Raw genomic sequence first — 27,266 nt, 5'->3', positions numbered from 1 at the left:
GAATATAGTCAATTTTTGTAAAGATTTTAGTCAAGCAGTATGTAAGAAATGTTAAGTCCTTTGTACTGGAAACTTGCATTCTCCCAGTAAGGTAATATATTGTACTACGTTGCAAGCCCCTGGAGCAATTTTTTGATTAGTGCTTTTGTGAACAAGAAACAATTGACAAGTGGCTCTATCCCATCTCCCCCCCTTTCCCCGTCGCGATATAACCTTCGTGGTTGAAAACGACGTTAAACACCAAATAAAGAAAGAAAGATGCTTGCACTTATGTTATATTCCAGTGCACTCTCAGACGACTATTTTTACACTGTGTGTATCTGTTTATACAGCATTAGTACCATTTACTGTGATTCTGTTTATGTTTCAAGCTTGTCACTTGTCATTGGTGCTGCATGCAGATTAAAAAGACCCCCCGCGGGTTAGGGGGAAGAATTTACCCGATGCTCCCCAGCATGTCGTAAGAGGCGACTAACGGATTCTGTTTCTCCTTTTACTCTTGTTAAGTGTTTCTTGTATAGAAATGTTAAACACCAAATAAATAAAGAAAGAAAGATTAAAAAGTACCTTCAGGAATAATTGTTGCGTGAGAAGTTTTGTGCACAGAGAACAAAGGGACTGTAGTGTAGAATTCATCAATTCATCCATAGGTATAGCTGTGCTAAGTGTGGTTATGTGTGTGTGGGGGGGGGGGGTTCTAAGTAGAGACAGGGTGGGGGGGGGGGGGCTAAGGGGAGGGGGGTAGGGGTAGAGGGGTCAAGGGTGTGAGAGATGTGGAATGGCCCAGAAGTAGGTGGGTAAATCTCAGGAATCCGGAAGTAAGAACTTGATTTACGCTCCTTTTAGATAAAGTTTATGGGAAACCTTGAATAAGGAAAGCTAGGCACACTTGCGAAACAAATATTGAGTTTACTGAGAACAAGTTGGAGAAGTTGAAAGGAGTATGGGAGTTGAGAGGTAAAAGCAAAGTCTTAACATCTCTTCGACTCTAGTCTTGGTTTGTTTCCTTTCATGGAATGATATTAAGCAAATGAAACAAAGCACAATTAAAATGTAACCCCATCCCTCTTAAAATAAAGAAAAAGAAAAAAAGACCAATACATTTAACAAGAACAAACAATCAACAACAACACACAAAAACAAGATTTGCACTTGACAGAATGGTTTTGTATGGCAGACTTATATGTTTAACGGCATGTTTGAAGTTGATAATGTTGATAGAAAGTAAAATGAGGACAGGAAAGCTATGCCTACCATTCTGCCCGTTCTTTAATCATTTTTACCCTTTACAGATACAACTTTGTTGCTGGATTAAACAAAATGTAAACCCCAACTTCAAACAACAACAGAAAAGGTCTAGGTCTTCTCTTGTTGAATGCAAATCTCCCACATGGAACAAGGCCTTTTTCTGTTCTGCCTGTAGAAGTAATTCGATCACTGCCGTCAAAGGATTGCATTGTCTGCAGTCACGTTTCAGTACTCTGTTTTGGTCGTATGGCTGAGTATGCATACCAGAGAGGTAAGAGAGAGATACAAACAAAACAGAAAATCAACCACACACATCTTGTGCTGTTTTGGGAGAAATTTTGAACTCTAGCTGTAGATTTGCGCCACAACAAGGATACAGTGGAACCTCCTTTTAGGACTAATCAAACAAGATTGAACAAAATCTGGTCTTTAAAAAGGAGGGTCAGTTTTCATGTTCTTCTGTGTTAGTGGGCTGCAACTCCCACATACACTGTGAGGTGCCAGTGTGCTCTTGAAAGTATGGCCATTTCTTCCCTGCCATTTAGGCAGTCATATTCAATTCCGGGGGAGGGTCAGTTTTAAAGCAGAGGTAAATTTACAGTGTTTAATGAACTCAAGTCTAGACGGGCGCAGTGGCGTGGTGGTAAGACGTCGGCCTCCTAATCGGGAGGTCATGAGTTCGAATCCCGGTCGCTGCCACCTGGTGGGTTAAGAGTGGAGATTTTTCCGATCTCCCAGGTCAACTTATGTACAGACCTGCTAGTGGCTTATCCCCCTTCGTGTGTACACGCAAGCACAAGACCAAGTGCGCACGGAAAAGATCCTGTAATCCATGTCAGAGTTCGGTGGGTTATGGAAACACGAAAATACCCAGCATGCCTACTCAAAGAAAGCGGAGTGAGCTGACTATGCTCTCAGAGTATAGTGTGGGGAACTCAAATGGGCAGATGAGCTCACACGTAACCAGAAACATTCTGGAACGCTGAAGAAGAAGAAGAAGAACTCAAGTCTACAAAGGCAAGGTCTTAAAATGAGGGAAATCTTAACTCAGGGAGTCTTAAGGGGGGGGGGGGGGGGGGGGTTCACCGTACCTGAGCTGTTTTTGGAAAAGATACTTAAATTGACAGAGTTTACAACTCAGCTTCACTATGAATGGAGTAATTGATGCTTGGATTTGCCAGCACAGGAGTTTCTTGATGTCGGTTTTTTTTCATGCAAATTTCTGTTGTGGCACATTGAAAGTATAATTGTATGACCTTCTTCAATCACTCCGCATGACCTCTGCGTAAGAAGTACCTGGTCCTCAAACACTGAATGGAAGGTGGGTGGGAAGAGATGGGGTGGGGGTGGGTGATATAGTACATGTTGGTGTATAGCAGTTTTGAATCGCTGCCCCTTTTGGGGAGTCATGGGTACATGTACAGTGGAGCCCCCACCCTTTCCCCCCATGCTCCCTCCCTACCCTTTGAACAAATCAGGAGGAGGGAGTCTTAAAATGGAGGTCAATTTATAAACCTTAAGAATAGGAGGTTAGAAGGAAAGAGAGAATGCTTTATGTCCTACAGGCTAAATATTTCGCCTCTCGAGAACAAGATATGGGTTATATGATTCGAGTTTTACGCCCTCACAGCTTTTGACGAGATACACAAGTAGGAGGTTTGAAAAAGCATGGTTTTAAAGGGGGGCAAGTATGTAATTAGGAGGGGGACGGGTCTTATAGCTCAGTTGGTAGTGTGCTGGATTTGTATTCAGTTGGCCGCTGTCAGCGTGAGTTCAAACCCACGTTCGGCGGAAATGTATTTCTCAGAGTCAACTTTGTGTGCAGACTCTCTTCGGTGTCCGAAACAACCCCCCCCCCATGTACACTACATTGGGGTGTGCACGTTAAAGATCCCACGATTGACAAAAGGGTCTTTCCTGGCAAAATTGCTTAGACACAGTTAATAATTGTCTACCTATACCCGTGTGACTGGGAATAATAGGCCGTGAAAGGTAAATATGCGCCGAAATGGCTGCAATCTACTGGCCGTATAAAATTTCATCTCACACGGCATCATTGCAGAGCGCCTAGAACTGTACCCACGGAATATGCGCGATATAAGCCTCCTATTGATTGATTGATTGATTAAACATGGGGTTCCACTGTGGTGGGTGGAAACAAGTTTTGAATGTTTGCCAAGACCTTGGACAGAAGAGCTAACCTTGTGACGTGCATGAGTCAAGTACAGTCATTATCCACTGGGCTCAGAAGTTAAGGAGATTTTGTTACCATCATTATACACAGAACAATATTTGTGTGCGGCTACACAAGGCTTCAGGCTGCAGTTTTCTTTTCTTTCTTTTTCAGACAGTAGCAGAAAAAAAGACAAACAGTGGGTCATAAACTCTTTGTAGGTTAATACCACCAGCTGCGCTGTTATCTGACAGCCTCATAAATCATCAACTGCAAAAGAAATATTAAAAAAAAATAGATAAATAAATGTAAATAAATAAAATGAGTAAAATTGAAACAAGATAATTTTTTTTAAATCAAGCTAAAAGCAGAAGAAAGAAAAAAAATTCAGTTTTTGTGTGTGTGTTTATCTTTAAAAGTCCCTGACATTTCATACAGCAGCATTCATGCAAGAGTATGTAACCTGTCAATGTGTTAAATTCAATGTTGTAAATAGAGCATGACATGTGCTCCTTGCATCTTTGGTTCCAAGTGTGAAAAGCAGAAGAGAGGCATTATGTTTGAAAAGAGTTATTTTGTTGAGTTATTGTACTTACACTGAATTAACTTACAGAAATTAACAGTAAATCTGGATCTGGGGGAGGACTAACTGCTTCAGGTAAAATATCCTGATTTCCCCTTTTTTAAGGGGGTGGGGGGGGGGGGGGTGTCGCATTTGTTTTTTTCTCAAAGAGGTTATAGGTATGTGCAGGCGCAGGCAAAATGCAAAGAGAAATCCATTTCCGGGCAGATAGTTGTTTTTTTCAAAAGGTTCTGTGGCGAGTTGCATTCGTGGAAATTCAAGTTAACGGTTTGTGTTTCATTAATTAGTTTCATATTCAGGTTCCGCTCTGTTCTTTTACTGTCTGTCTGAACAAAAGCAACATGATATTCTGTGACTATGTGATGAAAATGTGATTCAAAGTGCAGTGCTGTAAAGTACCTGTAACATGTGCCACTTCTGTTGTTACCATACATTATATACCCATGTGCTGAATCAGCCTTCGTGCAATAAGCTACCATATGCATATATCCAAAGTATCTATTCACAGACAAGGAAATAAATGTTAAGCTACAGTAACTGTTTTGACTTCCTTTGATATAAATGTAGATGGATTTGCAGTTTTTACTTAAAGTATTTCTGTTTGAAATTTGAGGTGAATTCATCTGCTGTTTGTGTGCGTGTGTGTTTGGATGCATGCCGGCCTTTCTCTGTGTATGTGTGTGTGTGTGTGTGTGTGTGTGTGTGTGTGTGAGAGAGAGAGAGAGAGAGAGAGAGAGATTGAGTGACATATTAAGACAAGGTAAACAAGTTCAGTATACAAACATTTTTGTTTTTTTTTAATATAAATTCGCTGACTTTACATCCTTCAATAAAGCGAAAGTAATAGACTGAGTATGATCACAATAGTTCTTGAGTATGTGGCACCTTTAAAAATAAACTGTGAGTCATGATTCAGTTGCAAGCCAAGCATCTGTCTTAAAGCAACAGATCAGTCAAACAGAATACACAGCACTCTAAACTGAATCTGTTTCATTCAGTTTCATACATTTCAACATTATTTTTGAAAAAACTTCCACAACAGTAAAAAACAAAACACGTCACATATATCTGATAAAATGTTTACCCAACTCATTTCCTTCAGTGTGAACATTTTAGCCATCAATTGATTTATCCAGACACAATTGTTGCTTGAACAAGAAAAGAAAAACAAAATCATATTTTCATTTCAATCACTCTGCACTGTGCTATTTCATATCGATACCAGCTTTGATGAGTGGGCAGAAATATCAAAATTGAGTATGTTTTCCTTCAGTGTTTTTGTGCAGTTTGCAAGTAAAAACGAGAGAAACTACCAAATTGTTATTAATCTCAAAAAGGCTTTAAATGCAACTGTAAGGCTTCTTTTTAAGCCTACTGTCTATATGATACTTACCGAGACAGTACTATTCTTGCACATTATCTATTATAGGCCGAAAAAATTGGACAAAACGCTGAGTGGGTACAATTATCTCCCATAACCATGCGCCACCGTGGATCCCAAGCACTGTCCGAGTGCTTCCCCCTTACAGGATGTAGGTGGCGCGTCCTCTTTCTTTATGAGCTGCAGACCCTCAAAAAGCCCATAACATATCAAGAGGGGAGGCGGGAGGGAAACTCTAATAGTACTGTCTCGGTAAGTATCATATAGACAGTAGGCTTAAAAAGAAGCCTTACAGTCAATATAACACTTACCTCGACAGTACTATTCTTGCACAGAATACCAGAGTGGTGTGAGGGTGATATGTAGAGTATTAAACTCCTTAATCAAAATCACTTAAATCCAAGGATTAAGATACCCAGGCAATTTTCGAACAGTACTACCGTAAAAGAAAATATACCCAAGAAACATACCTTAGACTGACGTGACCATGCTAGCAACCACTGCTGTGTGGTGAACTCAATGTCAAAGTCCAGGCCACTCAAAGCTTGAATACCACTGAGTCTACGGCAAGTGGCTAAAGCGATGAGGAACAATTAGTCTTAAAAATCAGCAACTTGATACTGATGCCTGCCAGGGGTTCAAACTCATTGCTACGCAGGAGTTTGAGGACCAGAAAGACATCCCCCTTGGGAAATGAAACCAGAGGTTTAGACACCGCTGCATTGCTAATACCCGAAAGGACATTAGCGATGAGGGAGGACCTGATCAAGTGTTCAGTTCTGCGACCAGTAGCGGCCGCAATCGTGGAAGCGATGGCAGATCTGTATCCAAGAAGAGTCTTAGAAGAAAGACTCTTCTTTTGATACACTTCCACCAGGAAGTTGGCCAAGTCCTGTGTTGAGGGATAAAGCGGCTTTATCCCCTTGGACAAGGCGAAGGTGGCCCAAGCTCTCCAGCGTAAGTCGTAGAGCTGATTAGTTGATCGCCTCTTAGCGTTCAAGGAAAACTCTACTGAACTCTTGTGCAATCCTAGTGCAAGCAGTTTGGAGCGCACAAGAGCCATGCGGTCAAGCACAGACTCTCTGGACGTGGATGAGGGAGGCATGATCGAGGCTGGAGCAGACCTCCCCCGTCCAGATCCAGAGGTAGAGGGTCTACGTGGGTGAGACCGCGAAGATCTGGAAACCACGGAGCTGTTGGCCAGTAAGGCGCGACCAAAATCAGTCTTGGTCGTTCCTGCAGATATTTTGCCAGCACCCTCGGAATCAGAGATGTCGGGGGATAGGCGTAAGCATCGAGGAGCCTCCACAAGAGAGTGAATGCGTCCAAGTGGAACGCATTCATGTCTCGAAAGGGGCTGACGTACCTGGGAAGCCGAGCGCTGAATCGAGTTACGAACAGATCGATCAGAGGACGGTCCCACCTTGCCCACAGACGCTGTAGAACGTTGTGAGCGATGGTCCATTCTGTGGAGAGAACCTGATCGCCCCGACTGAGAATGTCGGCCAGGGCGTTCAGTTTCCCCGGAACGAACTGGACTGACATCCGGACCTGATTGGTCTGGCACCAGAGCAGAATCTCCTCCGCCAACAGGGAGAGGGACCGAGAATTGGTGCCCCCCTGGTGGCGAAGGTAAGCTAAGCATGTGGTGTTGTTGTCCCCGTTGAAAATCAGAGGGGCCAAGGACAGGCCGAATGGGAGGGCCCGAAACTCGAACACCGTGCCCTCCCAAACGAACCGGAGCAGATGTCGGTACCCCGGGGCCACCAGGATGTGGAAGTAAGCATCCTGGAGGTCCCAGACATGGCCCAATCGTTTGGCCGGATGGCCAACCGGACCGACGAAGGGGTTTCCATCTTGAACTTGCACCTGTGAAGGTACAAGTTCAAGGTGGAGAGGTCCAACACCGGCCTGAACCGGCCGTCCTTTTTGGGGACGGTGAACAGGCGGGAGCAGAACCCCAGAGAAGGCTGAGAAAGGGGGTAGACCGCCTTCTTCTCGACCAACGAGTTCACCTCGTCCTGAAGAGCCTGCCATCTGGCAGGCTCTCGAGGAGGGGGGAACGTCCAAGGTAGAGCGGACAATGGAGGTTGTGACGACAGCGGTAGAGAAAACCCCGACCACACCACCCTCAAGAAAAACTGGTTGGAGACCAGTCTGCCCCACATGCCGCGGGCCCGAAAAAAGGGAACCGCCGGACGAAAGAGGGGCAACTTGAGGGGGCGTCAACGTAGGGCCGGGACTCACTGAAAATTCTGCTGGCGGGCAGGCGCAGGCTTGCGACCACCCCCCCTGGTGGTGCTGCTTCCCCTTACCTGTCTGAGCACCCTTCGTCTTGCTTGGGAACGCAACAGGCGCCTAAGAGGAGGAAGAAGGAGGCAGTGAAACTGGCTTCTTCTTCTTCTTCTGAGGCTGGGAGCTGGAGGTGACTGTAGCACTTCTCTTACTCCCCGCCGCCGTTGCCGAAGCAGCGAGGCCAACCATCAGAGAATCAGTGTTCCTCTGGCGTGTGGACTCCACCACAGAACGAACAGTGTCCGGATGAAAGAGGGAAGAAGGCTGAGGAAACGTGTTCCTCAGACTCTTCCTCATATCCGGAGGCACTATAGAAGTAGGCAGAAAATGATCACGGAACAGGGCCAATAAAGTGGACCCGTGTTCCAATGGCCAATTCTGCCGCAGACGTCACGCACGATCGCACGGCATGCAAAGCCCGATCCACTCGAACCGTGTCAAGGACCCGAGTGGAATCGGACTCTGCCCGATTGGGAGGGTCCAACAGTGTGGACAGCGTGCTCATCCATGTCAAGGCCTGTGATTGGGCCTCGACTGTGGAAGAAACGGTGGCCTCAAGATTGTGGAACGAAGCAGAGCTCAGTTCCACCTTCTTGACCGAAGGCACCTCCCCAACGAACACATCACCGTCAGCCCCACCCTAAACACTCGAAGTCTGGAAAGGGAGAGTTCGAGAGTCAAAGGGAAAAGGGAGGGACGAAACAGATTGGACACGAGGAAACAGTGGAGGTGCGCCTCCCGAAGGAAAGCATGGCACTGAACCCGCGTCCTCCCGAGGAACATAGGTCGCGTTTGCACGTGAATCTGTACTCCTCAGGCGATGTGCTGCCGCTTCCACCGTGGCACTTAGACTAGGGTGGAACGCGAATTGCCGGCGGCCGGATCGTTCATAAAACGAGCCGCCGGCAGACGCGGCGTGAGCCTCCCGCGCCCGGGCCGAAGCGGACTCAAAGGACGAGAGGGCGTCTCAGGGAAGGACGTCCTGAAACTGTTCAAACGTCCTTCTAGCTGTGCGAGGACGAGCCTCCTGCCTCTCGTCCTCAGACCCCGGGTCCACGTCCTGTGTGTCAACACTAGACGACAGACGCTTAAGAGAGGCATCCGTGACGTCAAGACGCCGCGTGATGTCTGTCATGTACTGTTGGAAAGTACGAAGCATAGCTTCGGAAGTTCCATCAGAAACCGGCAAGGGTAGAGGTTCAGTGTTAACCTCAGGGCGACCCTGATCCTCCTCCCTATCGTCCTCCGACTCACTCTCCTCTTCACTTCCCGACAACTCCTCAAAAGCAGGAGTGTAGGGAGCTTGAGGGGGAAGAGCCGAAAGCGATGAAGCAGGCTGTGAAGAAACGCCCACAGAAGCAAGAGGCCGCGAAGACCCCTGCCCCAAAGACGAAACGTCTCCAGCAGCCGAAGGGGGAGAAAAACAACAACCCTGCGACTGTTGGGTCAGCCCAGCCAACGAACCCCCGCCATTTATAGACTGAACAGGAACCCATGGGGTCTGATCAGAAAAGAAATGGTCCGGTCCGGTCGGGGGTGCCGATCCGGTCCGGTAGGGTGGTCCGGTCCGGTGCCGTACCATCCGGAGGTCCCGTTCAGCACCGAACCATCGTACCCACAGAAGTGTTCGGGTGGTTAGGTCCGGACGTGGACATACCGTACCATCCGGACCCGTAGGTCCGGTGGTCCGGTATGGTCCGGTTCGGTGCCAGACCATCCAGACCAACAGAGGTGGTCGGGTGGTCCCGCACCGGACCATCCGGACCCGTAGGTCCGGACCCGTAGGTCCGGTACCATCCGGAGGTCCTGTTCGGCACCGAACCATCCGTACGCACAGAAGTGTTCGGGTGGTTCGGTCCGGGCGTGGACGTACGTACCGTACCATCCGGACCCGTAGATCCGGTTCGGTGCCAGACCATCCGGACCAACAGAGGTGGTCGGGTGGTCCGGACCGGTCCGGTAGGGTGGTCCGGTGTTCCGGTCCGGTCCCGTACCATCCGGAGGTCCCGTTCGGTACCGAACCATCCGTACCCACAGAAGTGTTCGGGTGGCTCGGTCCGGACGTGGACACACCGTACCATCCGGACCCGTAAGTCCGGTATGGTCCGGTTCGGTGCCAGACCATCCGGACCAACAGAGGTGGTCGGGTGGTCCGGTCCGGACCGGACCACCGGTCCAGCACCGGACGATCCGGACCCGTAGGTCCGGTCCGGTCCCGCACCATCCGGAGGTCCCGTTCGGCACCGAACCACCCGTACCCACAGAAGTGTTCGGGTGGCTCGGTCCGGACGTGGACATACCGTACCATCCGGACCCGTAGGTCCGGTTCGGTGCCAGACCATCCGGACCAACAGAGGTGGTCGGGTGGTCCGGACCGATCCGGTAGGGTGGTCCGGTGTTCCGGTCCTGTCCCATACCATCCGGAGGTCCCGTACGGCACCGAACCATCCGTACCCACTGAAGTGTTCGGTCCGGACGTGGACCTACCGTACCATCCGGACCCGTAGGTCCGGTGGTCCGGTATGGTCCGGTTCGGTGACAGACCATCCGGACCAACAGAGGTGGTCGGGTGGTCCGGTACCGGACCATCCGAACCCGTAGATTCGGTCCGGTCCCGTACCATCCGGAGGTCCCGTTCGGTACCGAACCATCCGTACCCACAGAAGTGTTCGGGTGGCTCGGTCCGGACGTGGACATACCGTACCATCCGGACCCGTAGGTCCGGCATGGTCCGGTTCGGTGCCAGACCACCCGGACCAACAGAGGTGGTCGAGTGGTCCGGTCCCGACCGGACCACTGGTCCGGTACCGTACCCTCCGGAACCGTAGGTCCGGTGTGTTCCGGTTCGGTGCCAGACCACCCAGACCAACAGAGGTGGTCGGGTGGTCCGGTCCCGACCGAAACACTGGTCCCGTACCGTACCATCCGGACCCGTAGGTCCGGGGGGTCCGGCAAGGGCCAGAGGTACTGTCCCGCACCGGACCCTAAGGTCCGGTACGGTCCCGTACCATGGGTCCCGTCCGGACCAAACCCGGAGGTCAAGTCCAGTCGGGACCCGTGGGTCCGGTTCGATCCCGACCCGTAAGCCTGGAACGTTCCGGACCCTTGGTCCGGACCATCCGTCACCCGAACACCAGACGCTAAGGAATGGCGTGGGGTCAAGACGGTCCGGTCGGAGGTGTCGGTCTGAGCAACAGAAACAATGTTCCCGTCGCCCTGACCATTCGACAGAAGTACCACGTTCTGTCGAACACCTCCACGTCCAGTAACTAGTCGGCCGGAGCGTTTCAAGAGGGACAGCCACCAGTCACACGGACGTCAGAGGGAACCGTAGTAGCAGTGGTCGTAGGCACGAAGCCTGAAACCCCTGCCCCCACAGGACCGCCCTGAACGGGGTCAATTCGCATCCCAACCCCAGCGGGGAGGGAATTCAGAGACCCCGTCATCTCCTCCGATCTCCCCCCCCAGGAGGCCGAAACTACTGTCAAAACAGCAGCAGACGACCCAGCGAGGGAGTTCAGAGGAGGACCCGTGTCCCTCCTGGCTTCCACAGCGGTGGAAACCGAGGAGGGCACAGGAGAGGCACCGGAAAAAGAAAGATTTTAATGCCAACTGCACCCGGTGTTCCCAGGCGGTCACCCATCCAAGTACTAACCGGGCCCGACGTTGCTTAACTTCGGTGGTCGGACGAGAACCGGTGTTTTCAACGTGGTATGGCCGTTGGCTGTCAAAACCTGAGTCTCTCCAGTAGCCCCTAGATCGGATTCACCAACCCCCAAAGAGGGTTGGGAATCGACCTGCCCCCGGATTCGAGCCAGGGGGGAGAAGGAAACCTTCCCCCCAGGCTTGAAACCGGGAGGAGCTGAAGCCTGAGACTGAGGGCCGGACAACGGCGTCGAAGGGGGGGAAGCCTGTTCCACTGAAGGAGAAGGAGAAAGAAGCTTTTTCTTTCCCCTCGAACTTCCCCGAACCTTCGACGGCGCAGCCCCGCCCGAAGTCCCAGGCTCAAGCCCAGCCTGTTTGAGCAAGCTCGCATTGAGCTTGCTCAAACAGGCTTTCTCCGCCCTCCCTCGCCGCAAACGCAAAGCGTTTGGGGAGGGAGAGTCGGAGCGCCGAAAGATCCCCTTCTCCGTGCGTAAAACATGACGCTGGGCGCCCGGAGAAGGGTTGCCCCCGGCAGACTCTGGTTCCGTAGAACCAGAGCCCAAAACAGGACGAGACATCCTACCTCGCCCTGTACGTACCCTTAAAGACCGAGAATTAACAAAATTCAAAGAAAATTTAGGTCAATACTCAAGTGAATGCGGCGAAACGAGAAGCAGACGACCGGTCACCACGAAGTAGGACGGGAGGCACGCCGAGTCCGCCACACAAAAACGGAGGCACAAGTTGAAGGAAACACAACGTAGCCTCAAGCCAGAAGTGGAATAACACACAATAATCCAACAGGTGATAGTCCACACAGAAAAGGAGCCTCTTAGTCCAAAATAATCCGGGAGCGTAGCAGAAACACAGCCGGTCTGACACGCGCGAAAAAAGAAAGAGGACGCGCCACCTACATCCTGTAAGGGGGAAGCACTCGGACAGTGCTTGGGATCCACGGTGGCGCATGGTTATGGGAGATAATTGTACCCACTCAGCGTTTTGTCCAATTTTTTCGGCCTATAATAGATAATGTGCAAGAATAGTACTGTCGAGGTAAGTGTTATATTGACTGTTAATTCTTCACCACATTATAAGGGCACATTAAGTGCCCAGTACCTTTGTTCGTATCACTGCTACACAAAGTCAACCTTGACTTGCATAACAACCAGTGTGACAGTACATACACACACACGCACACACACACACCAGATAAAATACTAGCCATAACATTTCTGCAATTGAAAATAAGATTCTAAAAAGAATCACACAGACTGATAACTTCCTCTGAGTATATCAAGAAAGGGGAAAAACATGTACAATGTATGTACCCATACCTACCTCCTCATTACAGAAAAACAAGACATTTTCTTTCTTTCTTTCTTTATTTGGTGTTTAACGTCGTTTTCAACCACGAAGGTTATATCGCGACGAGGAAAGGGGGGAGATGGGATAGAGCCACTTGTTAATTGTTTCTTGTTCACAAAAGCACTAATAAAAAAATTGCTCCAGGGGCTTGCAACGTAGTACAATATATTACCTTACTGGGAGAATGCAAGTTTCCAGTACAAAGGACTTAACATTTCTTACATACTGCTTGACTAAAATCTTTACAAACATTGACTATATTCTATACAAGAAACACTTAACAAGGGTAAAAGGAGAAACAGAATCCGTTAGTCGCCTCTTACGACATGCTGGGGAGCATCGGGTAAATTCTTCCCCCTAACCCGCGGGGGGAAACGACACTACTATCTATCAATATCATTAAAAGTGAAAAACAAGCTCCAATTAAAAAAATAAGACCTTGTCTGAGACATATTTTACTCATGTGGTAAATATAATACATAAAAATAAGTGTACCTCATCCATGAAGTCAACAAAATGCAATTCAAACGAGACTGCCTAATTTTCAAGAAATAATTCTGTGACTGTTTCGTTGGTCTTCATTGGGAAGACATATATATAGTACTTCTGAGGAGGGAAACAAATTTACCATGTTAGCAATTTCACTGATGTGACAATATCTTCCTTGCAATCATGCTGGTATCTTTCTGTGCTTGTTTCAACAAAGGATACACGAATTTGCTCTTGAATCAAAATATATAAATATTTTCAAAGGGTTGATCACACAGAACATATCTTATTCTGAAAATAAAGACAATACTTGTTACATCGATACAGATCTCATTCTCCATCATTCTTAACAATTATTTAGGCAAGAAAAAGCACCAAAAGGCAAACATAAATAATTCAAATTTCACAGTGCTATTAATTCATTCAAATATCTTTTTTTCAGTCATAATATGTCGAACAGCGATTAAAAGTTTATCAGTTTAAATATCATGTCACTGTCGAAAATGGAAATATCACACAGGAAAAAATTTAAAATATATTTTTGTATTAAAAAGAACAAATACAGAAAGACAACAAATAAACTCAAAACAGGCAGAGTATTATTATCTAAAAAACAACTGTTATGCTTTCTGTGACGAGTTATTTTTACAAACAAAAATATCACCAATTATTTATCATGGCAAGACAAAAGATTGACAGTCTCAACATAACATCCAGTTCCATCGTCATTTAAACACAAAACAAACAAGAAGCAGGATAAACTCAAACAAATGCCAACTAATCACACACAAAAACAATACAGTGGAACCCCCCTTTTAAGACTCCCCTATTTAAGACTTCCCCCATTTTAAGACCCTGTTTTCTTAGACTTTTTGTTTTTAACCTCTGTAAATGTACCCCCATTTTAAGACTCCCTCCTTTTTAAGACCTGATTTTCTCAGATTTTTGGAGGTCTTAAAAGGGAGGTTCCACTGTACAGCGGAACCCAGACCTCCTCAAATCTGAGAAAATCAAGTCTGGAAAAGAAGGGAGTCTTAAAACAGAAAATCAAGTCTGAAAAAGAAGGGAGTCTTAAAACAGAAAATCAAGTCGGAAAAAGAAGGGAGTCTTAAAACAGATAATCAGAAAAGTGAAGGTCCTTAAAAGGGTCTTGGAACGGGGTTTCCACTGTTTACTTTTGACGTGATGCTATTTGTGACCCTCCACCACGAAATGAGTCGCATGTCACCTCGCGCGGTTCTGCGCTAGGCTTAATATAAGTCCGGGGAGTGTCTGGTAACAGTGTGAGGGTCACCTTAGTCACAGGCTTATAACTCAAACAGTTTTCCCTCTTTTCTAAAACGGTTTTCACCACTGGATAGAGCATAAAAAACTCTTTAGAAAAATGTAAAAATATGAAAATCATGCAAAGGTGACTTGCGACTCATTCCGTGGTGGAGGGTCACATTATCTACAAAAGTGTACACACACTGCATTCTCAGTGGAGTATAACTGACTGGATCGTTAGTCTCCATCTACTGACAACATTTATCACAAATGTTAATAATCTCATTGCTGATAATATTCTAAGTGTGCGGAAAATAGGTTTCCATTGTCTCAGAGTCAACTTTGTGTGCAGACTCTCCTCGGTGTCCGAACACCCCCGTGTGTACACGCTAGCACAAGACCAAGTGCGCACGAAAAAGACACTGTAATCCATGTCAGAGTTCGGTGGGTTATAGAAACACGAAAATACCCAGCATGCTTCCTCCGAAAACGGCGTATGGCTGCCTAAATGGCGGTCATACACGTAAAATTCCACTTGTGCAAAAAACACGAGTGTACGTGGGAGTTTCAGCCCACGAACGCAGAAGAAGAAGACCAAGGTATTCCTGCCACAAAAGGACACCTGCACAGAAGGGACACTTCGGGCAGATTCTAACAAAGTCATGCTACTGTACTTCTCTCTTCCCTCCTGAGTTACGTCTTGACAAAATTGTCCCCTCTGACTCCCTGAGATAGCTGTTGATGTTTGTCCTCCTCACTAATCAAATCCTGCCCTTCAAGTTTTTTCTCCAGGCTGTTGCTGATTTCTGAATAAGCCCTCCAGTCCTTCCCACCATCCAACTCTGCTTTCCCGTTGGTCAAGGGTGAAAATTTTTCATCGTCAGGCGAGACCTCTAACTCTTCCGTCTCGACGGCCCAGGGCTGAATGTCGCCGCTGCCCAGCACGAAGAAGAAGACACACCCAATGACGTATATGAGAGAGGCCAGGAAAAACACCCAGCGCCACGATTCTTGTGTTTGCTGCACAGTAAGAGAGAAAACAACATTTCAATGATCGAAGTGAAGTTCTCTCAGTTCGTAGCAGAACTCGTACAGTAGAGTACATGTACAACATTTAAAGGTGATACAATGGAACCCGCCTTTTAAGACCTAAACCAATTTGAGAAACTCAGTCTTTAAAAGGAGGGAGTCTTCTTCTGCTTCTTCTTCTGCGTTCGTGGGCTGAAACTCCCCTGTACACTCGTGTTTTTTGCACGAGTGGAATTTTACGTGTATGACCGTTTTTTACCCCGCCATTTAGGCAGCCATACGCCGTTTTCGGAGGAAGCATGCTGGGTATTTTCGTGTTTCTATAACCCACCGAACTCTGACATGAATTACAGGATCTTTTTCGTGCGCACTTGGTCTTGTGCTTGCGTGTACACACGAGGGTGTTCGGACACCGAGGAGAGTCTGCACACAAAGTTGACTCTGAGAAATAAATCTCTCGCCGAACGTGGGGACGAACTCACGCTGACAGCGGCCAAGGGAGTCTAAATATGTAGGTAAATTTCCTGGGGTTATGAACAGAAAACGTTAAATAACAAGGTCTTAAAAAGGGAGGAAGTCTTATATTGGGGGAGTCTTATAAGGCGAGTTCCACTGCACTGCTGCTGGTAGCCACCCCTCTACCCTCCCTATTTCTACTGGAGCCATGTCACGTTACGTTTTTAATGGAACAGAACAAAGTTAAATACACAACAATAGAAGTGACAACAATATACTTGACAACGTAAATGAAGAATGCAGAAGAACAATTGGTGACCTGCGCGCAAGAACGAAAAATTAAAAGACCAACTAAATATTGTACTCCTGTATTAACGAAGACGACAAAGTTACAATTCTCAACATTGCTGCTATTTAGTTCAACAGGGAACAAACTATACACAAGGAGTAACTGTCAAATGTGTTGCATTCAAGCAGTGATATTAAATTCTCAACAACTGCAGCGTGAAAGAGCAATACTTACATCATGAGTGATGATACCTATGACAATAGGCGCCACAAACCCAGGAATGGTTGCTATGGTGTTGGAAATTCCGTAGAGAACTCCAGCATGCCTGGGCGAGAGGTCGGCAAAGTTGATGTACAGGCCGGCGCCATACAGACATCCTGTCATGGCCACTCCCATAGTGAGAAGCGCCACGGCCACTGCGGAGTGGGAACAATCCAGGAAAGCAACTCCAATAAGTAGGCCTGCGGGCACCACAGAGCCTGGGGAAGAAAGATGTGTTATGATTCGAATGGTATATTTGTGATATATTAGAGAGAGAAAGTGAGAGGGGAATTGAATGTAAGAAAGTGAGAGAGAAAGAGCAAGAGAGAGAAAGAGAGCAAGCAAGAGCTTCTTCTTCTTCTTCTGCGTTCGTGGGCTGAAACTCCCATGTACACTCGTGTTTTTTTGCACGAGTGGAATTTTACGTGTATGACCGCTTTTTACTCTGCCATTTAGGCAGCCATACGCCGTTTTCAGAGGAAGCATGCTGGGTATTTTCGTGTTTCTATAACCCACCGAACTCTGACATGGATTACAGGATCTTTTTCGTGCGCACTTGGTCTTGTGCTTGCGTGTACACCGAGGAGAGTCTGCACACAAAGTTGACTCTGAGAAATAAATCTCTCGCCGAACGTGGGGACGAACTCACGCTGACAGCGGCCAACTGGATACAAATTCAGCGCGCTACCGACTTAGCTACATCCCCGCCCAGCAAGCGAGAGCGATATAGAAAGCAAGCGTAAGAGAGAGGGAGAGATAGAGGGAAATGAGAGAGGGAGAAGGTGGGAGAGAGAGAGGATTTGTGCTTATGGGTGAATATTAAACTTTTCATGCCAAAGATCAGTATAAAAAAACAATAATCTTTTGCAGTGGTACCTGTTATAAAACATAAAAACACTTGCACCATTCTTGCAGGCATTCTTTAATGACTGGGATCATGTACACACCTAACAATCAAGGAACAAATGAATGTGCTCTTCACTTGCAACTGTCCTCTAATCACAGCAAGAGATCTCCCATTAAACATATCGCTATATCATTTATATGACTCATCAAGGTTAAATTACCTAAAAAGTTGAAGAGCTTCCTGGTCTTGGTGGTGTCCAAAAGCCGCTTGCGGCGAATCACATCGGCCACATGGCCAGACACGTTGATGACAAACCAGAAACATATGTATGGCAAAGCGGACAGGAATCCATTCTGGAAGACAAGACAGCAGACGTATTGAAAGGAGGAATTGTATGAATCTTGACAAAGAAATCAGCATACCCAAACAACAGCTTAAATTGCAGATCTTCCAAATGAATTCTGCATCGTTAGGAAGAAGCAACCACGCAGTTTGAGCGACTCTGCATTTTCACTTTTTAAGGTTCTGCTGTGGGTTAAAAATCAAGTTAAAATAGTTCACCATTAATTGCCATGTCTGCTCCTGATCAAGTGTGATTTGATGCAGGTTAACACAATACAGAGAATCTTTTATCCAAAATTGTCGACAAAATCAACCTCTCATAGATGTTAAAACTATGGACATCTATTGGGTATGTGAATCATAAAAATGAACAAACACGCACTCATGTACGCACGCACACCACACACACACGCACACACGCACACACACACACACACATGCACACACACACACACACACACACAAACACATACACACCATCTCAAGTGCTGGTAGTATCAGCGCTAATGTTCAAACATTGTACACTCACAGCTTTGATGTCGAAGAGGAGCACCTCCCTGAGGTAAGTTGGGATGTTGGTGAGGAAGGTGTACTCCCCCCAGTTGAAACAGGTGTGAGCGATGAACGCGGCCCACACTGGCCGAGATCCCAGCACCTTTAACCACGGAGTGCTGTGGCCACGTTTCTGAACAATAGTGAAAAAAGAAAAGAAATATCAATTGAATTCCGTGAATTTCATCACCACTGAAGTATTGGGTAGGGCAGTACAGCAGTACCTGCGATGTGTGGACCCTCCCATGAGAGGACACCTCCCTTAAAAGGACACCTTCTCTTGTGCCTTTTTATATTATCTCTACCAAAGAATACCTGTCATGAAAGGCCACCTGCAATGAAGGAACACTCTTGGCTGGTCCCAAGGGTGTCCTGTCATTGTACCACTGTATCACCATCAGGTTCATACAAATACTGTATTTACTGTTATGGGACCAAATAGCAACATGTACATCGCTACAGTACGCCTCGTCTTCTCTTTTCTTGCTCATCCGATGTCGTTGGCCAGATGGATACTGTGGTCTCTGTGATGAAGTGGCAATGCCCGCAGGTCCACCAGACTGTCGCAGAGCTTCCGGGCCTCTAAGGAGGGGTCTGGCCAGGTCTTATTTCTGATAGAGCAAGGACTGCAGATGTTCTGTCTGATTGCCAGTTCTGCATGAGCAATGCTCTGTATGGCCAATGCATCCCTTACCTTTTTCAGCGAGATGGTTCCCTTGAGACTGTTCACGATGTAGTCTCGCTCCTCTTCAGAGATGCGGGGGTGGTCCAGAGGAGAGTCGGTGACCAGCAGCATCCACGACACACACCAGGCCAGCACTCCCGCAGCTGTTGACATGCACACACAGGTGACAGGGCTCATTAAAGCTGACAACAAGTTGTCGAAGTTGTCTTCTTTTTCTCAAGCATCACCCAACTATCCAAATCAAAACACAAGGTGTATTAAGCATGAAATCATGAAATTGAAACCATAAATCCCTGGGCAGACATTTTTGAGAGAAAAAATGATGCTAAATTGTGCAATCTAGGTATCACAAATCTAATCTCATGAGCTTTAAAATTGCCCAAAATCCACCAAATCTCAACCTGTTTGTCCAGTTCACACCGGTATCCCCTCATGACAGGTATCACTGTGGCTGACAACACTTTCTTGAATTCTACTTTTACCCCCACCCCCACCCCCCCCCTCAGTATTTTGGTCAGTTGTCCATTTAGAGATTCATTTGCAAAACAAAACATCACAACCATTTGTCGAGGGTAGCGTAGGCACCCGGTCTGCTCCCCGCCTAAAAAAGGCCAGTGCCGTTCCGTCTTCGAGGGACTGCGTGGGTTTCATTTCGGAGTTTTCCTTCTCCTAGACGAGTTTCCTTCCATGGATGATGAGCCTCCTCTACCCTCGTTTTGAATTCAGAGTGGTCTTCTCTTAGGATAGCTGCCTGCCAGGGTTGACGAGCCTATCCTGCCCGGCTATTTGACCCATAGCTGGAGGTTGGTTCGTGGGCACCTGGGCGTTTCCACACACCGGTGGGCCCGCATGCTGCACGTCTAGGGGCCAACCTCCTCCGAGTCCTTGTAGTCTAGCCTGGGGCCTTGCGGTACCCAGTTTACGCCTGTCGCCGCGATGGAGGCACTACATGGGGCTTGTTGTGGAGAGGTTATTGTACTGGCAGGAGAGACTGACGCATTCTGCTCTCTTTTCGCATTGTCCTAAAAAGGACAGACGGTGCTAGCCAGCGGTGAGGGCTGAAAGCGAGAAGTGACAAGCACAAGACACTTCGCCAACACACTAGACACGTCACACAACCGTTTGGCAGGCAAAACAAAACATCAAAAACAGGAAAAAAATCGAAAAACAAAAACTGATCACACAGAGAGAAAAAAAATTCCAAAAAACCCAGTCAACAGTCAGCAAATAAAATCACAGAGATAACTGACTCATCTGTACACCTCCATAGATCTGGACCCTCTTTTTAAAAGTTTCAGTTCTTTCCTGTCAAGAGTCATTGTAAATCCTCCACTCACCCATGACATAGAAGACAGTCGGCCAGCCGCCATCAAAACCGTATTGACACAGCAGAGCGGTGACAGGAAAAGTCATGACGTAGCCCATCTGACACCCAGCAAAACAGAAGCTTCGCAGTTTGCTGCTCTCTTGTGGCGGTGCCCACTGCGCCCACAGTGCATGCAGAGCGGGAGAAATGCAGCCCTGCATGAAAAAGGAAAAACAACGTTTGAAAAGAAATGTACCTGTTGGCATATTTAGCCTCCCTGTTTTTGTTATCGGTTGGTTGTAATTCATCCGTAAACACAGAGGTACAGTGGAACGCCCCTCCCCTTAACCTCCCCCTTTTAAAACCCGAGTATTCTGTGTATAATAATAATAATAATAATAATGATAATAAATGAGCATTTATATAGCGCAACATCATAACTTTACAATTATGCTCTTTGCGCTTGACACATTTAAAATTAAAACACATGCAGTTATACAAGCATTTACATCTACATTCATAGTCAACAACGCTTAATTAAAAGCATACACCATCAAACATACATTACAAATTCTTCCACTAACTAAGTAATAAAAACATGAATAAAATAGGTAGTGAAAACAAGGAAATACCAGCTGAATTCAAACCCTTAATGTCTGTAAATCTATTCATATTTTAAGACTCTCTCACTTAAGAGCTGGTGTGTGTGTGTGTGTGTGTGTGTGTGTGTGTGTGTGTGTGTGTGTGTGTGTGTGTGTGTGTGTGTGACTCTGTGTGTGTGTGTGTGTGTGTGTGTGTGTGTGTGTGTGTGTGTGTGTGTGTGTGTGTGTGTGTGCACGTGCATGCATGTGTGCGAGTGTTTATGTGTTTTGGTGCATACGTGCATATGTTTGTGTGTATGCAAACTGTGTGTGTAAATTAAAACCTAAATTATGACGAGTTAACCTCACTACCAAATGAAAAAAGTAGATAGGCAGAGTTCAGCAAATCAATCATCAGTCTATGTTGTTAGCACAACCACGTTTTGCCCTGATTGTTATGACCTCAAGCTGTTGCCTCCACACTAAATAAAGTATCACCCAGTATATCAACTGTCACTACCACCCCACATGTCTAAACAGACTTTTTTTGTTACATCCCTTGGCAAATCTTCAATAGTAACAACGCTTTTTTTCTACCACTATGTGGCAAACTTTCAGGCAGGCTAAATTAATGTTCACTAAAATTACAGCTGATGTGAGCTTTCATATAATGATGATGATATTGCTAGGTTGTAGCAACAGTGGAACCCACCTTTGAAGACATGCAGTTTAAGACCCCCCCCCCCACCCCCCACCCCAACCTTGCTTTCTTAGATTTTTTTAGATTTTTTATTTGTTTGCTTAACGTCGAAGGGCCATATCAGGGCGGTGCTGCTTTGACATATAACGTGCGGCACACACAAGACAGAAGTCACAGCACAGGCTTCACGTCTCACCCAGTCACATTATTCTGACACCGGACCAACCAGTCCTAGCACTAACCCCATAATGCCAGACGCCAGGCGGAGCAGCCACTAGATTGCCAATTTTAAAGTCTTAGGTATGACCCGGCCGGGGTTCGAACCCACGACCTCCCTTTCACGGAGCGGACGCCTTACCACTAGGCCAACCGTGCCGGTCTTTCTTAGATGATTTGTTCAGAACATCTGTAAAAATACCTCTATTTCAAGACTTCCTTCCTTTCAAGACTTGATTATTTTTGTCCACAATATGTTTTGCGGTCTTATGAGGGAGGTTCTACTGTAATCAAACTTGGTTGGGGGGGGGGGGGGGGGGAGGGAGGGAGGGATGGAGTGGGACTGGGGAAAGATAGTGGGACTTCATTATTATACAAAATGAATGTTTCATGTTTGCACACCTTTCAATACAAGATGAGGGTCACCATGGGGGGGGTCTGTGCACGTGCACGTTGAGGCCAAAAGTGCCATGCACGGTGATCCACGGTGCACGTTACGAAAAAGCTCCATGCACGGTGCACGCTACGAGAATTTCCCCATTCCCATGCACGTTACGTCCAAAAAGCCCATTCCCGGTGCACGTGGTAAAGCATCGCCCCCCTCCAAGATGCTCTATGAATTCACTGATTGTCACATTTGCCTCAGGCTGATCCTATTAATTCAGCTGTAACAATTCAGATTTTGACGCTATGCAAACAACAGTGTGGTTCAAGCAGTTGTGTGTGTGTGTGTGTGTGTGTGTGTGTGTGTGTGTGTGTGTGTGTGTGTGTGTTTGTGTATGTGATAATGTGTGTGTGTGTGTGCGTGAGTGTGTGTTAGTGTGTGTGCGTGAGTGTGTGTTTGTGTGTTTGTGTGTGTGTGTGTGTGTGAGGAGGGTGTGTGTGTGTGTGCGTGAGTGTGTGTGTGCGTGAGTGTGTGTGTGTGGAGGGTGTGTGTGTGTGTGTGTGCGTGAGTGTGTTTGTGTGTGCGTGAGTGTGCGTGAGTGTGTGTGTGTGTGGAGGGTGTGTGTGTGTGTGTGAGTGTGTGTGAGTGTGTGTGAGTGTGTGTGTGCGTGTGTGTGCTTGAGTGTGTGTGAGTGTGTGTGTGGAGGATGTGTGTGTGTATTCAATAAAACAATAGTTGGTTAAACAGCAAAGTAAATATAATAGCAATGAACAAAGCAACAACAATTTCACTCACCAAACACACACCAACAAGGACGCGCACACCAATCACAGCATAGACGCTACTGCGAGCAGCCACTGGTGTAAGAGCAGTCAATACCGATGCAATGGCCAATGCCCCACCAATCACCCGTTTGCCTCCATAACGAGTTGCCGCGATTCCACCAGCAACATTGGTCAGCATGTATCCCCAGAATATGGAGCCCAGTACAAGCCCCTGTTGCTCTTTGTTCCATACCAGCTCTCCATCCTGTGATAATGTCAAAGGTGAACGAGTTGTTGTGCATACCTGCGTTTAACACTACATTGGGGTGTGCACGTTAAAGATCCCACGATTGACAAAAGGGTCTTTCCTGGCAAAATTGTATAGGCATAGATAAAAATGTCCACCAAATACCCGTGTGACTTGGAATAAAGGCCGTGAAAGGTGAATGCTCGCCCTAATAGGCTTGAGGTTTGCTGGCCGATGTGAATGCGTGATATATTGTGTAAAAAATTCCATCTCACACGGCAGAAATTAAAATGTAAAGCGTCTGGAGAACGTCAAGCGCTATATAAATCTCCCCATACATACATACATTAACACACACACATGCACACAAGCATGCACACAAGCAATTAAGCACTCTCTCTATCTGTCTCTCTCACACACACACACACACACACACACACACACATCATAAAGGATACTACATGGCTGGCCGCTGTGTCGTACCAGATTTACACGAGTTGCTTTTTAAAATATTGAACTGCGAGCTAAAGCGAGCTTTTCAATATTTGAAAAAGCAACTTGTGTAAATCTGGTACAACACAGCAAGCCATATATATAGTATTCTGTTGATCATACATACTGTACTTTCATGTTTTTACTCAAAACGTCCCGCAGTTGAAGCGGCCAAATTGAAGACGCTTCTTTTAGAACTTCACGAATCTCTTCCAAAGCCTCGTACGTCAAAGCAAAGAAATGTCACTCTGGAAAGTGAAGCGCGACGTGTTTGTTCCCGGCAAAAATTCATTGAGGGAAATTAGCGAGCGCAATTTTTTTCTCCATAATGACGTTTGTCTCGGTGAAATGGCATCATAAGCAGTGGAAAAACAGGTCCCTGCCAGACTTGCTTGACATGACCTCATTTACATGATATACACACGTGTGGTTTGAACGATATTGTTATCTAATAAGGCCTAAAAAAAAAATAGGTGTGGTTACGGTAACCCGACCTACCCTATTTTTAGGGGCCGATCCTATAACTTTTTATTACATTTGTCAACAAAAAAACAAAAAACGAGTGCAAAAAACGCAATGAAAGCGAAAGCGCCCGTGTCGCACACTTATTTCCCTGTCAAGTACCGTACTTTCCGGGTCATAAGGCGCGACTTTTTTCCTCGAGTTCGACCCCTGCGTCTTGTATAACGAAGCGCCTAATCCGTGTATGAAATACGAAAAAAATCAAAGAGACCGCTTGAGTACCAGTCAAACAACTTGTGATAATGCATGTTTCAGCTACTAGGTACTGCCCTGCCTTTGATCTGGCCGCACACACAGATTTCCACTCTGTTAAACTCGGTCACTGACCGGTCACTGACCCCGATGCAGGAAGTGTTTCCTCTCTCAGATATGACAGGGGAACCACCTCTCATGGCAAAAACTGGGTCATTGACCCCTGGGAAGAAGGTCGTGTCTTTTAACAAGGCCACCCAGCTATCACAATGCCTTTGGTCACTGACCGGTCACTGACCCCGATGCAGGAAGTGTTTCCTCTCTCAGATATGACAGGGGAACCACCTCTCATGGCAAAAACTGGGTCATTTTGGTGCGCCCTATTGGCCCCCTGCGTCCAATGGGTGACTGGATTACAATTTTTTTTAAAAAGAAGGGGGTGCGTCTTAGATAACGAAGCCCTTGTCACCCGGAAAGTACGGTAGGTTTAATTTGTACACATTAGAAAAAAAAGTTTAAAAAAAAAAAAAGTGATTGCCTACCTACCTACCCTATTTTTTTTGGCTATGTTACCGTAACCACACCTATTTTTTTTGTTGTTGGCCTAAGTGGTCTCTCTCAGGTATGTAGGATAAACTGTATGTACCTGTTTCTCTCACTCTCTTTCCTTCTCCCTTTTGACTAAACAGTAAGACCAAAGACACCAGTCAGTGATGTATTGATCATAGCTCAAGCATGACAGAGGTTCATTGACAAAAATATTTTTGCTGAAAAATGTATGTGTGTATGTATGTATGTGTGTGTGTGTGTGTGTGTGTGTGTGTGTGTGTGTGTGTGTGTGTGTGTGTGTGTGTGTGCACGGTGTGTGTGAATGTCTCTTAGCATGAATATGTGTGTGTGTGTGTGTGTGTGTGTGTGTGTGTGTGTGTGTGTGTGTGTGTGTGTGTGTGTGTGCGTGTCCGATTCTACCTGCCTGAGTCTCTCTGTCTGTGCAGAACACAACCATACATTCACATCCTCATGCAGTTATCAGCTCATCAGCCACCCTGACAAGCCAACAGCCAAACCAAACACACTTCAAGAGGTAGCACAATCTCACCTCATAAGACTCAGCTGATGAGGCTGCCCCATCACTGCCACACTGACCACTGGCAAGGTCATTTCTGTCACTGCCACTGACATTACCGTTAATACCGGCAAGATAGCGGTTCTCTGTAACGTTCCCACTGATGCTGTCGTCGCTGCTATTTCTGTTCCACGCTACAACGACAACGGCAGCATCCCCATCTGCATTCGCTGCAGCGTCGATGGCGGAGATAGCCGTGTAGTTGACCATACACACCACGGAGAAACTCACGTTCACTCTCAGAGAGTAGAAGCACACGCACCCCAGCATTGTGAGAATGGCGAGGTTGAGGCGAGCGGAGCACCACAACCGCGCTGAAACGAACACGGAACATAATCAAAACTGTGTATAACACCGACATCACAGACACACACACAAACAAGCCACGTTTCTCCGTAACTGAAACTGATACGACGTGAGCGTAATAAGACTAAAGTTGTCTACGTTCTCAATCAAATATCAAACATACAGGTTTTAAAAATTGATGTACAAGGTTTACTCACGTATCCTGATCTCGTTGTTCGCATCTTTCATCGTGGAGTCAGTGTGCGCTCAACGTGGAATTCTCACTGCTCGTAGGAACCACAGGCACTCGACACGAGCGGGTCGGAATCAAAGTGGGCGGGGCCTGTGCGCTCTCAAGACTACTAGGGGAAAGGCTCCTATATATGGACCGGCTCCTAATATGGACCATTTGTGATTTTTTCTGTATTTAATTTTTGCTAAAGGTCTATCAAAGATATTTCATTCTAATTAGGCCTAACGGTTAAACTTAGAGAGAAGGACTACCAACCACAAAATGAAACTTCTTCGCAAGAAAACAAGCTAGTTATCAGCAATAAACAAAAAGTAGTCTATATTAGGGGCCCTTCCCCTACTATTACAAACCATAAGAAAAGAACCCCCGTCCATCACAAGTGACATCCAAGACATAGGCCCCGCCCACCTCGTGACGAGTGCCTGTGGTAGGAACTGAGAGAGGAATAGAAGCGCTCGCCGCCAGCATCACAAAAACTCGCCAGCGTTGTCGTTGCCTTCTCATTTGGGTACAGCTGCACCTTGAATTTTGAACTGACGTAACAAAACCAGCCCAGTTGTCGAGAAGCAGGGTACACGCCGACTTCAATATGTCGTAACGGCTGAGCGCTTCGCCAATGCTGTTGGGCTCATATGCATCGACTGCATTTCTTCGCTTTGTGCATTTTCACCGCCCGTTATGTGTGTCTCAGTCGCTGTCACATTATTTTCAAGTTGTTTCGTCCGCTGCATGGTACGTAGCTGCCGCAGGGGGGGGGGGGGGGCGGTGGGGGAAGGGGGGGTATTTTCCCTTGATGCACACAAACACAGGCACATGAAAGCTATCTTTTTGGGGGGATAATTTTGAAGATGCATTTAGCAGTCCTTTGTGTCTGCTGTTGTTGTAATGTTATATGTGTACGTAAAAGAAGTAAATGAAAGAAGTAAAAGCATGAAAAAAAAAAGAAGAAAAAAAAAGAAGCTATCATTATGAATAGACACTAGACTGTCGTTCTTCTCTCTGTGCGGTTTCAGCTCAGTAATCTATTAGTGATTTTTTGTTTAGTTTACAATGCTAAAGTAAATAAATTACAGTTTTCTCTATGATTCTGCCAATTGGCTGTACAGCTGCCACAGGGTATTTTCCTTTTTATATAAATTATAAATATAAATGTTCCATTATTATTGAAGCGCGCACACGAACACAGACACTTGAAGTTATCACAATAAACGAGCTGCGTGCTTTAATGATCAGCCGTTTAGATACTGTAGATAATATTGTTGAACTCCTTGTGTCTTTTGGCAATAGCCAA

General features: G+C 46.5%; 1 protein-coding gene and 1 non-coding gene across 2 annotated transcripts; both read right to left on the bottom strand.

The window, feature by feature from the left end:
• Window positions 1-11,286: 11,286 nt before the first annotated feature.
• Window positions 11,287-11,405, bottom strand: LOC138983414 (5S ribosomal RNA). The gene has a single exon (XR_011461149.1). It is a non-coding gene; the product is annotated as a 5S ribosomal RNA (ribosomal RNA).
• A 994-nt stretch (window positions 11,406-12,399) lies between these two features.
• On the bottom strand, window positions 12,400-26,060 carry LOC138982930 (uncharacterized transporter slc-17.2-like). Its single transcript, XM_070356326.1, has 9 exons — window positions 25,941-26,060; window positions 25,411-25,751; window positions 22,890-23,123; window positions 20,244-20,427; window positions 18,916-19,049; window positions 18,199-18,354; window positions 17,548-17,680; window positions 16,454-16,698; window positions 12,400-15,465 (listed from the first exon to the last, which is right to left on the bottom strand). The coding sequence occupies exons 1-9, from the start codon at window positions 25,969-25,971 to the stop codon at window positions 15,139-15,141; spliced, it is 1,785 nt and encodes a 594-aa protein (XP_070212427.1). The 5' UTR covers window positions 25,972-26,060; the 3' UTR covers window positions 12,400-15,138.
• Window positions 26,061-27,266: the final 1,206 nt, after the last annotated feature.

The sequence above is a fragment of the Littorina saxatilis genome, linkage group LG12, assembly GCF_037325665.1.
Source record: "Littorina saxatilis isolate snail1 linkage group LG12, US_GU_Lsax_2.0, whole genome shotgun sequence".
NCBI classification, from domain to species: Eukaryota; Metazoa; Mollusca; class Gastropoda; order Littorinimorpha; family Littorinidae; genus Littorina; species Littorina saxatilis.
This window is presented reverse-complemented; position numbering and strand designations above follow the sequence as displayed.